Source organism: Camelus ferus, chromosome 1, assembly GCF_009834535.1.
Source record: "Camelus ferus isolate YT-003-E chromosome 1, BCGSAC_Cfer_1.0, whole genome shotgun sequence".
Classification (NCBI taxonomy): domain Eukaryota; kingdom Metazoa; phylum Chordata; class Mammalia; order Artiodactyla; family Camelidae; genus Camelus; species Camelus ferus.
The window spans coordinates 104,502,539-104,515,981 of NC_045696.1; the positions used below are offsets into that span (position 1 = coordinate 104,502,539).

At 49.2% G+C, this 13,443-nt stretch overlaps 1 protein-coding gene across 4 annotated transcripts in view; it reads right to left on the bottom strand.

The window, feature by feature from the left end:
* Window positions 1-13,443, bottom strand: part of CLSTN2 (calsyntenin 2) — a 578,332-nt gene that overhangs the window by 98,408 nt on the left and 466,481 nt on the right. For all 4 annotated transcript variants that reach the window (XM_032487477.1, XM_032487479.1, XM_032487468.1 and 1 more), the window contains exon 6: window positions 5,995-6,180. In XM_032487477.1, coding sequence (XP_032343368.1) covers window positions 5,995-6,180 — 186 coding nt within the window. The remainder of the gene's footprint in view (window positions 1-5,994; window positions 6,181-13,443) is intronic.

Genomic DNA, 13,443 nt, shown 5'->3' on the forward strand with positions numbered 1-13,443 from the left:
CATAATTCGCAAAGATGATGAGGCATCGTCTGTACATCACAGCGTATCTCAGACATCCTTTGGAATCCTCGTGAAGGTCCCTGGGACCCACCAGGCTGTTGGGAGTTCACACTGGTCTGGAGCACGGCAGCTGCGGCTGGAGTGGAGGGGGCTCAGAACCAAAGGTGAGGTCTGATTGAGGTCCCTGAGCCCTATCAGGATGGGGAAACCTCTGTGAACCAGCAAGTAGATAAAGACAGAGGTGAATGAGGCAGATTTCAGAACACACTGGGGTGGGAGAGCCCCCATGGAGCCTTGGGGCAGTGGCCACTGCCTGGACTTCTTAATTGCAGGGTTTGCATTCTGCTCTGGATGGCCCTGGTGAGGGCAAAGAGTCCTGAGCACTTCACGGGGGTCCTTGGCAATGGTGACAGACAGGGAGCCTCAGTTGTGCCTCCTCATAGTCCACTGTGGGGCATGGGAAGGGAGGGGGAGAAGGGGAGGGTCTCCGGGGAGAGGAACCATGGTCTTCAAGGACACAAGCCTCATTCTGTAGCATATTCTTACGATTAGCAATAGCAACTCCACATTATTTCATTAAATGTTTCTGTAATGTCTAAGCCACACCAGGCACTGTGGTGAGAATGCAGCAGTGAACTAGACAGAAATGAGACCTGGCTGAAAATCTCTTATTTTTGGTGGGTGGAACAGTTCACTGATAGAGAGTCTCAGGGGAAGCCAGGGACAAAGGAAGCCTCTTGACAAAGGCCATACTTGAACCACATGACGATAGGAAGCACTCTGTTTTCAGCATGCCTCTCTGACCCACTGATTGTACTAGGCCATGTGACTTGCTCTGACCAGTGAAATGTGAGTGCAAGTGACCTGTGTCATCTTAGGGCAGAAGATTTATGAGCCAGTCCATGGTTCACTACGGGTCTTTTCTTTTCTTTTAAACACTTTTTTTTATTGAGTTATAGTCATTTCACAATGTTGTGCACCATGGGTCTTTTCCATCTGTCATGAGATCAATAACATTCTAGATAGAGGCTGTTCTGTCAGCCTGGATTACAGCGGAAAACCAATGGAACAGAGCCGCATTCAACCCAAGAAGGAATGGTAGGAATGATAAATAAACCTTTGTTATTTTAAGCCAAGAGATTTTGGGGTCATTTGTTACTGCAGCATAACTTGCCTTATCCTGACTCATAATCCATGTAAGTGATTGACATCAGCAGCTAAAATTCCCATTTCTCTATCTGCATGTGGAGGACTTTCTGATGTCCTTTAAGGAGCTCACACTCTGCTGATCCTACCAACAGACTATCATTCCATTTCTGGGATCCTAGACAAGAGGGACTCCTCCAAGGGCTTGGCACGTCCAGGTGAAGCAAGCTGGGCTTTGGCTGAGGGTGCTCAGCCAAGCTCTTGGGGCAGGGCAATGGATACCCAGTTGCTGACCAGTCAGGGCAAGCCCACCGCAGGCAGACAGCTTCTCCCTAGAACAGGAGGGCATGCTGTGTGGTAACTGCTTAACTGGCCTCAAAGAAATCAGCATATCCAGGGAGAAGCCCACTGCTCACTGTCATCATCCATGGGTCGGGGTGGGCAGCCCTTGCTGATGTATAAGCAGTGATTTAATCGGATTCCCAACAGGTGTGCACTGCTTTTCTTAAAGTCAGAGGCCCATTTCAGCTCTTGGAGAATGGATGGGGGACAGACTATGACTGAGGGACTGATACTGGTTCCCCCAGAAACTCCAGCAATTTAGGAGCATCTTGGAGGAACTGCTGGTGGCTTCCTGTAGTTGAGGAATATATACCGAGGGTATAAAAGCCTTTGACTGGGATTCTCAGTGAGGAAGAGCTCTGTTAGGCTCCACAGTGTAGGAGAAAACCACAGACTTCACTTTTTTTTTAAAAAAGATATTTGTCTTCCCCAGGAGACTGAATTGTTAAGTGGTCTTATTAACTTCTAGATACCCTAAAGAGTTAGAGTATTTGGATACGTTGAATGAATAAACCCACGAATGAATGAATGAATGAATGAATCCTCTACGAAAACCTCCTGGCCTCACAAGTGTATAAATCCCGAGAATGAATTACTGTCTGGCAACCTGAACTGGTCTAACAGATCAAGCCCTTGATTTAACAGCATGCTAATGCTCTGGCCTTTCCTTCAACAAGACATGTCCTTGGAGTTCTTGACTCCACATATAAAGCATCTGATCCAGGCATCATATGGGAGGGGCCAGCCAGCTGCTAGGAGCCTGTGAGCCCTGGGAGGGCAGCCCTGGCCTTGGGGCTCTGAAGGACATGTATGTCACAAACTGTTTTGCTATTTATTGTAATATGCAGTGACTCAAGGGCATCGAAGCAGGCTTTTTCTTGGGCTGTGGTTAACGTCAAATTTAATTTGGCCAAGAGGTCTCATCGGGGCTCCATTGTGCATTTCATACTCAAGGCTGTTCTGTGACACTTCACTTCGGGAAGGCCTAGGACTGAGATGGCTGAGCCCTTCATCTTGAATCTCTGAATCCAGAGGAAGTGGTCAGTAGCTTTTCAACTGCCCCGGGAGGCCTGGCTTCATGTAAAGCAAGGGCAGAGGGGCACCACGTTAGGCTAAGCCTGATCCTACAAGCTGAAAGGGACCCGGGTTCAGGGCCCTGCATCGTCTTTGTTTCAAGGTGGAATGACAGTGTCTCAGCGTACAAACCTCAGGCAGCGATATGCCCGGTGTCCAGCACTTCACTGGAAACAGAGAAGCTATTTCTGGTGCTGCTGCACCTGCCAGGTATTTCCCGACAGTAGGCTTTGCCGGGCTATTGTCTGACACCCCCTTACACAGGATTCCGTCACTGCTCTTCCTGGAGCGATGTTGCAAGAGGAGGAAGCAAGCACGCAGTGAGAGGACATCCACAAGGCGCCTCTGGGAGACACCTTTGCCTGGGTCACTGCACAACTGCAGTGTCACAGAAGAGACACCACAAAGGCACCAGAAAGCATCCCAAGACTGCTCCAACCGGTGAGCACAGAAGGAAGGAGAATATTGATTGATGGGAAGGGTTTGGACCAGTGCAGGAGAGAGAGATTCTATTGGGAAGGAAACACGAAACAAAGGCTTAGGGATGAGAATGAGCTGGGGGCGAGGACGATCTGGAGTACCCTGGCCAAGGAGAGGCAGCGCAGCGGGAAGAAATGGGCTGTAAGGAGGGATCAGCGGGATGGCGGTGGGTCCCCAGGAGGGTGGAGACTCGGGCTAGAACTGGGTGCCCACTTCGGGATGTTCCCCAGGTACCTGTCATCATTGTCCCCTAGATCTTCTCCTGCCCTGAATTTCTAGTTGTGGTTGGTGGCACTCTCGTCCAGTTAGATGCTCACCTTACAGTCTCCTAAGATTCCTTCTTTTTCACTGCTGACAGCTAATCAATTACTGCCTCTTGCTGATTTTGCCTTCTAAATCTGTCTTAAATTCATCCCTACTGCCACTCCCCTGGTTCAGAAATCATTATCTCTTGCTTAGACTATGGCAATAACATCCTAATTGGTCTCCCCGTTTCCATCCAAAGTCAATAAAGATTTGTAGAATGAAAAATGCATGAATGCTGCGGCTTCAAGTGTCATGGCAGTTCCCGAGCTGGGTAACTGCACCAGCAACTTGCCGACCATCCACTGCAAACACACAGAAGCTCAGAAGCTTGGGCAGAACCTAAGGGGCCCCGCAGGAGTCAGGAATTACAACCCAGACTCCGCTTTCCTTCGAAGCGATCCAGCCTGCGGTTCCCTCCTGGTCTGGAGAGAGCACAGAGCCTGACGAGCCGCCTTGTCCAGAAGCCGACTCCAGCACCGGATGTACGTGTCTCACTCGTTTGCTTCTGCCCTTTCTTCCTGAACTTTCCCTCAGTGGATTCAAGATTCAGACTCCTAATATGGAGACAGAAGTGGTCCTGCCTGTCAGCCTCACTCGGACAGAGTTCCCAGAAGTGGGGCGGGCGGGTGCCTCTGCTGCGAAGGTGACCAGAAAGATGCTCAGACTTCTCTTAACAAAGAGTCACTCCCAGCACTTGATAAGCTCACCTCTCGAGGGGAAGCCGCCTTCCTGACTGAATTAACCTGCCTTCCTGCCAGGCGAGGCTGGTAGCCCAGAAGGGATGAGCTTTGTTAGCAACCAGATGCAATTTTGCTCCAAAGTTTCTTCCCTCAGAAAATCCTTCTCGCTCCCCATTTCTCCTTGTCTCTTCCCAGCAATATTTGAAATCAAATCACAAGGGTGCGCCCTTGGGCCCATCTGTCTTTAACAAGCTGATTCCATCATCCCCTTCCAACCTGGAGGAGTTTCAGAAATGACTGTAGCCCATGGTTGCGTGAGGTTGAGCTGATTTATAATTCAGGTGCACAGGGAACGAAATGGGATATTCATTCAAAGTAAGATATTGTCTGAGATGGCTTCTCAGCACGCGGAGTGGAGGAGAGGACCAGAGGCGATTTTCTCAAGACTGCGGGCCCCTGATACCCATTTTCGCAAGAGCCATTTGGAATATAGAGGTTGTGATGCCTTCCCCGATCTATGGCAACATTCTGGAGAAGCCTGCGTCCCCACAGGCCCTCCTGGCCAGCCTGGTGACATGATAAATGGGACACGGTGATACCCAAGCAGGGTGTACGTCACATTCAGTTCTAAAATTGTCACTTGGTCCTTTGGGTAGGAGTAGTGTGGGTGAAGGTGTGTGTGTGCGTGTGCGTGCGTGCATGCGTGTGTGTGTGTGTGTGATGCTAGATGGTGTGCTCAGGAACCTCCTTTTCCTTTTGTGGAGATGGAGTGACCCCCAAGTACAAGCCTGGTCTGAAAGTAAGCCCTTTCCTAGCTCCTCACAGCTCGGCTAGAGAGCCAGGGCGAGTGCCTGAGTATCCATGGACAGAACAGGGAAGAAATGAAGTGTGTGCAGGTGAGGGGGAAGGAGGCCCATCAGCTCATCCGCAGTCTGGTTTACCACGCCCGTGGGCCGTCCCCACTGTGCCGGGTGCCTTAGTCCACAGCTGACTTGGGAGGTTTACGTTCTAGCTCCAGAGGCCTGGTCCGGCAGCGTCCCAGATCTGAGCTAAATAGCCCTTCCTCCCCCTAGACCTGCCTTACCATCTGGCTCTGTCGCTTTCTCTGTGTGACCTTGGACAAGTCCTTCTTCCTCTCTGTACCTCAAAATTTTCCATCTTTAAAACTGGATGGAGGCACCCTTCTTAGCGTGGATGGAGGGGATGAAACAGGGTGCACGTGGAGTCTGGCAGGGTGCAGGCAGGGTGTAGGCAAAAGCTAAGCTTTCCTGGGTTGCACCCTCCACCAGCCAGTCTCCCGGTTCCAGCCTGCTCCTTTCTTGGGGCGCCATCTCACAGCCAGTGGACAGCCAGCTCTCTGCCCCCTACGTAAACCCTTCACTTACCCACCTTGCCCTCACCCCCAGCTCTTCTCTGACATGGGCAGCCAGGCGTGTGACCTGAGTGTCCCACGGAGCCCCCAGCTTGGTTTAATGCTTCGCTGTTGGCTGTCTTATATTTCTTGGTCATTTCTGAACAAGGGTCCGGCCCTTCCACGGGTACTAAGTAGTCTGCACGTCCGGCAGCTGGCCCTGTGGGGAGGAGACCCACCTCTCCCCGCATGGCTGATGCTACCCTGGGCAGGCACCTTTCTATAAACCAGCGCAAGGGAAGGGAGCCCATGCCAGGTGCTCCTCAACACAAGGCGTCACAGATCGCTACTTTACTGATGAGGAGTAAGGGCTTTGTGATGTCCCTTGCCCACAGCCATACGGCTGGTAAATGGAGTCTGATCGGGAGTGTCTGATGCCAAGTGCTGCGCCCTCTGACCTTTTACCCATAACGAGTAATTTAACACTCATCCAGGAGTTACACAGACCAGTGCAGGGGGGAGAGGCTGATTCTTCCATAATGTAAGAAGATATGCTTTGTGTATATTATTTAAAAGCAATTCATTGAGAGAAATTCCAGCAGGAAAAAAACCTACCACATAATTTCTGAAGGGATTTCTCCGAGTAGGTCTCCCGGTCACAGCCCTTCCCGATGTAGTTGGTCTGCAGCTCAGTGGTGATCTGGATGGAGGACACGGCCCCGTCGCATGTCTCCAGGTGGATGTCAGGAAACAGGGGGACGCTCCCCGAGCCCGGCTGGTACTCAATCCTCTTGGTCCAGTCTGAGCGAACAAGGAAAGGATGACGGTAGGTCAGGCGCAGCCGGTCCCGCGGTCATACTTGTTTTGGACACGTGAATTTGTTCCAACACAATGGGTACGTGAGGGAACAGTTTGAGGGTAATGGGAACTTCTCATTTGTTTAGGCAAGGTTTTCTCCTTGGGAAATATCATGTGAATGCAGAAACCTGCACCCAGCTGAGCTGAGCCAGGTAGGAATGTATAAAACCACCACATGTTCAGACCAAACATCTATCAGCAACAGGTTCACCGTGTGTGATGAGCCACCTGCCCCCCACAGCCACCTGCAGTTATCACATTCCGTCCCATTCAGAAAATCCCCTTAGTAACCCATAATGAGAAAGAATATGAAAAGGAATATATATATATGACGGCTGTGCACCAGAAATTGATGTGACATTGGAAACAGACTGTCCTTCAACAAAAAACAAACAAATAAATATTGACATTAAAAAAAAAGAAAGAAAAGAAAAAGAGAGCCCTCATCACGATAATTGCGCCTGTTGCAATCCTGTTCACTTCTGAAAGCAAACCTCCGGTCTCTTCACGGTCAAGTGCTGCATTTATGGTAGCACTTACGTATCTCTTAACCATTTAACCCGTGTAAAACTGCGCCAGTGTTTCCTCACTCTCTCTCTCTCCCTCACGCGTCATTGATGATGCTTTTGAGGGTTGAGCCCCTCGCCTCATTTTCCCCATTTTGTCCAGCAAGGTGAGTTTTAGGAACACATACATCTTGTCACAAAACAAAAGAGGACACGGTAGTTCAGGATTACATGAGGCCACGAGGTGAGGTGCAAGGATTCTTTCCCAAACATGAAGGACTGTGACCTACTTAAGTAAGGTTGGTGGTCTTATCCCTGCTTTTTAGCGGAAAAATAATTTAGAGATGATAAGACGTTGGAGATGAATAAAAGCACAATCGAAATGGCACCACACAAAACGGAGCAACCAACAAAAATGAACACTGAGATCGTGTATGCGTGAATTTATTGAAACAACAACAGCAGAGGTTGAAAGTCAGAGCGCGTCAAGGCAACGGCGTGGTGACTGGTAACGGTGCTGGCTGGCAAGAACGAATGCCTGAGAGGTCCGTGCCACCCCGAGCCATCGGTTTGAATCACCAAGGAACATGAGCTGTGGGTACTATTAGTTTATGACTCTCGAACGTGTGTCACATAGAACATTGCTAGATGGAATCCTTTTGCTGAAGGAGAAATGAAAAGCTGTGGAACTGCCTGTCCTCACCTATGAGAAACTCAGGAAGTCCCGCATTTATGGTCAGTCTGCAGCCACCAGGGGGCTCCCCACAGATGCCCTGTGGGCCACTGGCCATCACCTTGAACAAACCAGTGGAGCGGAGGGGCTGGGCTTAGGGACTGCCAGATGGCTTCGTTCAGTGAGCAACCATTTGTTTGGGGTTTCTGTGTACTAGGCGCTCCTTGGAGCATCACACAGGGCAGTAGAGGAGTCAGGAACGGTCCCTGCCTTGTGCAGCCCAAGCCGTCCTATCAGAAAAGATAAGTACCCTGAAGGGAAGAGCGGTGACTGAGAGGGACTCTTTAGATGGAGACAGCTTCTGTCTGAGCTGAGGCCTGAGCATCACGGATGATGCCCGTGGGGAGACTCAGAGAGGCTTATTCACGTGATTCAGCAACGATCTTGGCCTGACTCTGTCAGGGCTGAAAGTTCAGGTCAGTGAAGGTCTCCACACCTCTCATATCTCATCAGCCAAGTAGGGACCACAGTGCTAACCTTTCAGTGTTGGGATGAGGACTGATCAGGTGCAACAATGTGGGTCTGGCAGCAGTAGGGCTCCCATCGAAGTTGTTCCTTCCCCAGAGAGGAAGGGGGATGGCCAGTCCACAGAGGGCAACATCCCCCTGCACTGTGACCCTGCCATGCTGCAGATAACCACGTCACCTGGGTTTAGTTCTGAACCCCGATGTTAACCAGCCTCCCTTTAAGGGGTGTCTCAGAGCATGCCGTGAACAAAGATTGCACACCATGTTGTGAAGTTCATCACCAGGGAACTTGCCAGGGGAGGATGTTTAGGTGACAGTGGCTGCAAGTGAATACACTCAATTACATGTTCATCCTCAGAGCTCCCAGGATCTGTGTCTGGAATGGTCCATCACCTCCTGGAGGATGAGATCATGGAACTGCTATGGCCCATGCTCCAGAGGCCCCAAGTTCAATCTAAAGGACACATCACTGGAGGACAGGAGGGCTTTTTGTCAGGTGTACCTGAAAGTCACAGTGCTGTAAGCAGCTGTCCACACATGACTAGTCTTGTTGTGCCCAAGTTACAAAATGTTTCATGTCACCATGCACCTGATCATGCCATTTCTTCTGTATGGAGTTCCTTTTCTATCCCTTTCTGTCTGTCACCTCCTCCATGCAGCCTTCCAGGATTTCTCCAGTCTGGGTAGAAACCCTCTTCTGTGCCCTCACAGCATCCTTGACATTAGACTACAGCCTTAGACTCCAAGCTTAAAGTTACTCTGAATCTCCATCATTCTGCACAATGCCTGGCACAGAGGAGATGCTCACTAGATAGTGGTAAAAAGTGTGAATGAATCCTACAAGATATCATCTTGGAATTAATTATTCATTTGTGTGCCTGCTTAGCCCTCTAACTCGGAACTCTTTAAAGGCGAGGATTGTGTTTATTTTTGATCCCTCCACCCTGGATCTGAGCAAAGCAAATCTTTGCCAGGTGGGCCTGGGGAGTCCCAGAGACCTAACTTTGATTATGGCCATGACAGCCCTTCTTGAGTCACAGACAGAGCCCGTAGCCTCTTTGCAGCTTCTCTGGTACTGCCCCTCTCTGCCCCTACCCTCAGTCCTGCAGAACCATCCATCCCAAGAGCAGCCCACCACATGTTTGGTTCTCTTTGTTCTCAGCAAGGCAATTGGTACAGAATTGATGATAGAGGAATCTCTTCCCAATAACAAGACATGGTAGCAAGGAGGAGGCCTTTTTCCTTCCCCTCCTCACTCCTCTCTCTCTGAAGCCTTTTTCTTTAGAGATGCAGACCAAAAAAAAAAAAAAAAAAAAGCAGAGAAGATGGTTTTACTTGGGGGGGGGGGGTGCTTGGTGCCCTCCACCACCAGTTCTTGAGTCTGTCCTTCTGTTGGCGGGTAAGAAGTCTCCCACAGCACCTCCTTCTAGAAGCCTCCTCTGTTGGAGAAACCCAAGACGTCCTTGGTTAGATTCCCTTCATTCTGTGGAGCCTGCGGGCATCTCTTTCTCGTCCAGCTATTTTAGAGGTTATCATTGACCTCCAGTCAGTGAGAAGAAATTCCACCTCAAGTCCCTTTTAGAAGGAGTGTAAATAAAGAATCAAACAAGTAGCGGAGGGAAAGCCCGTGGAGGTACAGCACTAGCAGAGTTTTCATTCCTTTCGCCACCTCTGGTTGTGGGGGCAAGGCCCTCTCCGGGGAGTAATTAGGCACAAAAGAGTTTTAAGAACATCACACCTGCCAGTTGCTTCAGTCACCTCATGAGGCTTATTGTTGATGGTTTGTGAAGAGCAGGCAAAATTGCAACCATAGAGTAAAAGAAATCAATGACACTTTCAGAGTGTAGCATCCTTGAGAGAGTGAGAGGCTCACACACACATCTTTCATTTTCCAAGAAGGAGCTGGCATGGGGATTTAAAGAGCAAACTGCAAGTCGTCCAATTCAGTTTTTGCCACAGGAAACACGTATTCCTCTTCATTTCCTTGAGGGTTGGATGGCTCAAAGAGCCTCAGCTTTCTCTTCTGTAAAGGTCGTATCTACCACCCAGAGTCGGATGGATTAAATGCCCAGTCTTTTCAGCCCCAAACACAAGGGACATGTTCAATAGATAGGTTATTATAAATTATCATCTATTCAATACCATTTATTACAAGAAATAGGAGGATGTGCAATTATTAAGCATCTACAAGGTGCTAAAAACTTTTATACCTGTTCCTTCATTGAATCCTCCCAGCGACCCAGTGGGGGGTTACTATGTGAGTGGGTGTTACTATCTTAATTGTGCAGATGAGAAAACCATGGCTGAGAGCTGGTGTGACTTGCCCAAGGCCACCCGGCCCTTTTACAATAGCTCCTCCATGATTCTGAGGCTTTGCCAGAACTGAGAATGGTGATTTTCACAGATTCATTTGTGAGCATGCAATTTACACAGGCACAGAAAAAATAAACAGATGATAATCTCTGATGTTGACAAAGGATCAAGGAGTGCTGTCAGTTTCATCACTGCTTGACCTCGAGGGCTGGTCATGGGGGCCGAGGTGTTGTTCTGACACTGAAGACTGGGAAGACCTGGACTTGAATCTGCTCTCCCCCAGATGTGGGTCACGTGACCTTTGCAAAGCAGTTGTCATCTCCGGGCCTCCACTGCCTCACCTGTAGCTTTGAGACAGTTACGCCTCCTCACGGGCTTGTCGTGAGCATTTAAGGGGAAGGGCCCAACACAATCACCTTCCCGCTGAAGCCTCATGGTAGAAATATCTTACTTCTTGTTTCACAAGCTTTCTAAATTTCTCTGAACTGCCCTGCTTGGAAACGAAATCTTTTCAATTTATAATGGGTCTAGGATTAATTTAAGAATTGTGTTTCAATTTCTTTTTAAAAGAAGAGAAAAAAAGTCAACTGCCTGTTGTTTTAATAATCAGGCTCAGTGACCCCCACACATATTTCTGAAAAGACTAACCCAGGAATGCCTTCAGGAATCAAATTCCTTCTCCGTGGATTGGGGATTTAGAAACATGATGATTGTATTATAACTCTTGCTGAATTTGGGAAACATATATTTTCTTATCAGGAGACTATTAGCCACTTGGAATGCTTTTATTAGACGCCTGGAGGTGGAAAAAAGCTAATCTGAGACTTCCAGACAGCTCAGGTTTGAGGGCTCTTCTAATCCAAGACACTCAGTTCCGTTGTTCCAACTCTGCTCTCAGAAGTGATGCAGGGGGATGAAAGAGAAAGATACAGGTGTGTCAGAGCACTCTTCCTTCCTTAAACTGTGCATGTTCAGGGGCTTCCGGTGCTTCCTGGTCTCAGCTTTTAGCAGCTGAAGAAGCATCAGTTTCTCTAAGAAATCGCTGGATTCATATGAGATGAATGACTGGATGTGGGGATACTGGGAGTGGGAGGGCTAGAAGGAGGTCCCCCTGATCAGGGAGTGTTCAGGCAGCTGACATTCTAACCTATCTTTGCAGGCATCCACCACCTGATATCTTTTAACCACCTGGACTTTCTCCTAGAGATGGGCGACTTTGATTTGGGTACCAAAGGACTTCTTTTCCTACCAGGAGAAGTTAGGGAGGTACCTATGCTTAACGGGGAGCATCTTTATCTCCACTGATCATCCAGGGCATCTGAGTTGGGGATGGGTGAAGAGGCAGAGATGGGTTGGAGGGGTAAGTGAAGGTCAGATGATAAATGCTGGCTAAGAGGTTTGGGTGTCATCTTAGGGCATGAAAGATCCAGACTGTGCTTTGGAAAGGTCATTTGGCAGCTGGATTAGGCCTGGGGTTCATTTTCAGAACACCAGGACACACCTGATTGTCACTTCTTAATCAATCCACACGAAGGTCATCTCTGACAGGGTCACACGGTAAGGAATTAACTTCAATTTAATTGAACTAAATTCAAGAGTCTTAACTCTTTAGCTGGACAGGCTCAGGTTTGAACCCTGATGCTTCCACTTCTTAGCTGTGTGGCCTTGGGGAAATCACAGAACTTCTCTGAGCTTTGTTTTCTCATCTGTAGAATGAAGATAACCCAAAGCTACCTTTCAGAGTTGCTTTGGGAATCAGAGAAAAGGTACCCAAAGCACCAGGAACAGAAGGCCACTGCTGCAACTACTATCATCAGACTTGTATCATTCTTACTATTATTCTAGATGCCATGTATTTACTGAGCACCTATTATATGCCAGACAGAGCTCTAGGCATGGAAGGCAGAGAAGTGTGACTCATAACCTCTAACTCAATGGCGCTGATGGTCAGGGCAGTGGCAGACACACAGCCAGCTTGAAGGCAGGCAGAGGGACAAAACGCAGACCCCAGAGAACAAAGAGGAAGAGGTAAGTTATATCGACTAGGGGCAATCACAGGAGGCTTCCTGGGGGAAGTGACCAGGGCTTTGTTTTAATATAGGTTGTATTAATTATTTAAGTGTGAAAGACCAAAAGATCAGGGTATTATTGTCATTGAAAAGAGGATATTATTGCCCCTTGGCATGTGGATGCCCACAGTCTGCACTTTTTTTTGGCAAAAAAACTCCACACCACACTATTTCAACTTTATTCACAAGTCCCAAAGAGAGGCGACCCCACACCACTGGGAGCATATGGAGAAGCACTGGGGTCAAGAGCCTTTACTGTGGTTTCCATGGGACAGAAGAGGCTGGGCAGGGTAAGCAGCCTCAGCACTGTCCAGTTGGTATAATTGCAGTGACCTCTGCGGCAGTGGGGTGATTAGGCAGGTGAATGGTGGCAGGGTTGTGTGAGCCCGCCCAATAAAAGACGGATGGGGTTGTGGATTCTGAATGGCTTGGTTTGCATTTGAAAGGCAGAAGTGTAAGCTGTTGCTCTCTCTAGGCGTTGGCTAAGCCTGAGAAGGGCAGGCCGTCCAGGCTCAGCAAGGCCCCAGGTGTCAGAGCATCAGGACACAGACAGCAGGAGGCATGGCTAACACAGCACTGTTAGAAGGAGGGGCTTGTGGGGCCAGAGAGAACCCCAGGGTGTCTCCTCATGGCCTTGGAGCTGGACAACGTTAGAGGGCTATTTAGATGGAAAATGATGTGAATAGTGTCCCCTACTCAGCAGCCTGGCAGCGCTCAGAAAGTGTAGACAAATGTGAGGCTGGGGGTGGGTCTCTAGCAGGCCAGGTAGGAGGTGGGCCAGAAGGGAACTCTGGGGCCAGGTTACAAGGGACATGAGTGCTGGGCCAGGGAGTGGGCTTTGTGTAAAAGGGAGTGACAGGAGCCAACTTCTGAGACTCGCCTTCCGTCTCCTCTCCCCACGCAGCTCCTAGAGTGAATTCCTCAGGATCTCAGCCTGACTGTGGGTAGGGCCATGACGACAGTCAAGACGACAGAGTATAGAGATGAGGGTTGAGACCTCAGAGCCCTGCCTCCTCTGCTCACCAGCTAGTGCACCTCAATTTCCTCATCTGTAAAATGGGGAGAAATGATAACTGCATCTCAAGGGGATGGTGTGAAGATTAGGTAAGTTGCTCTGT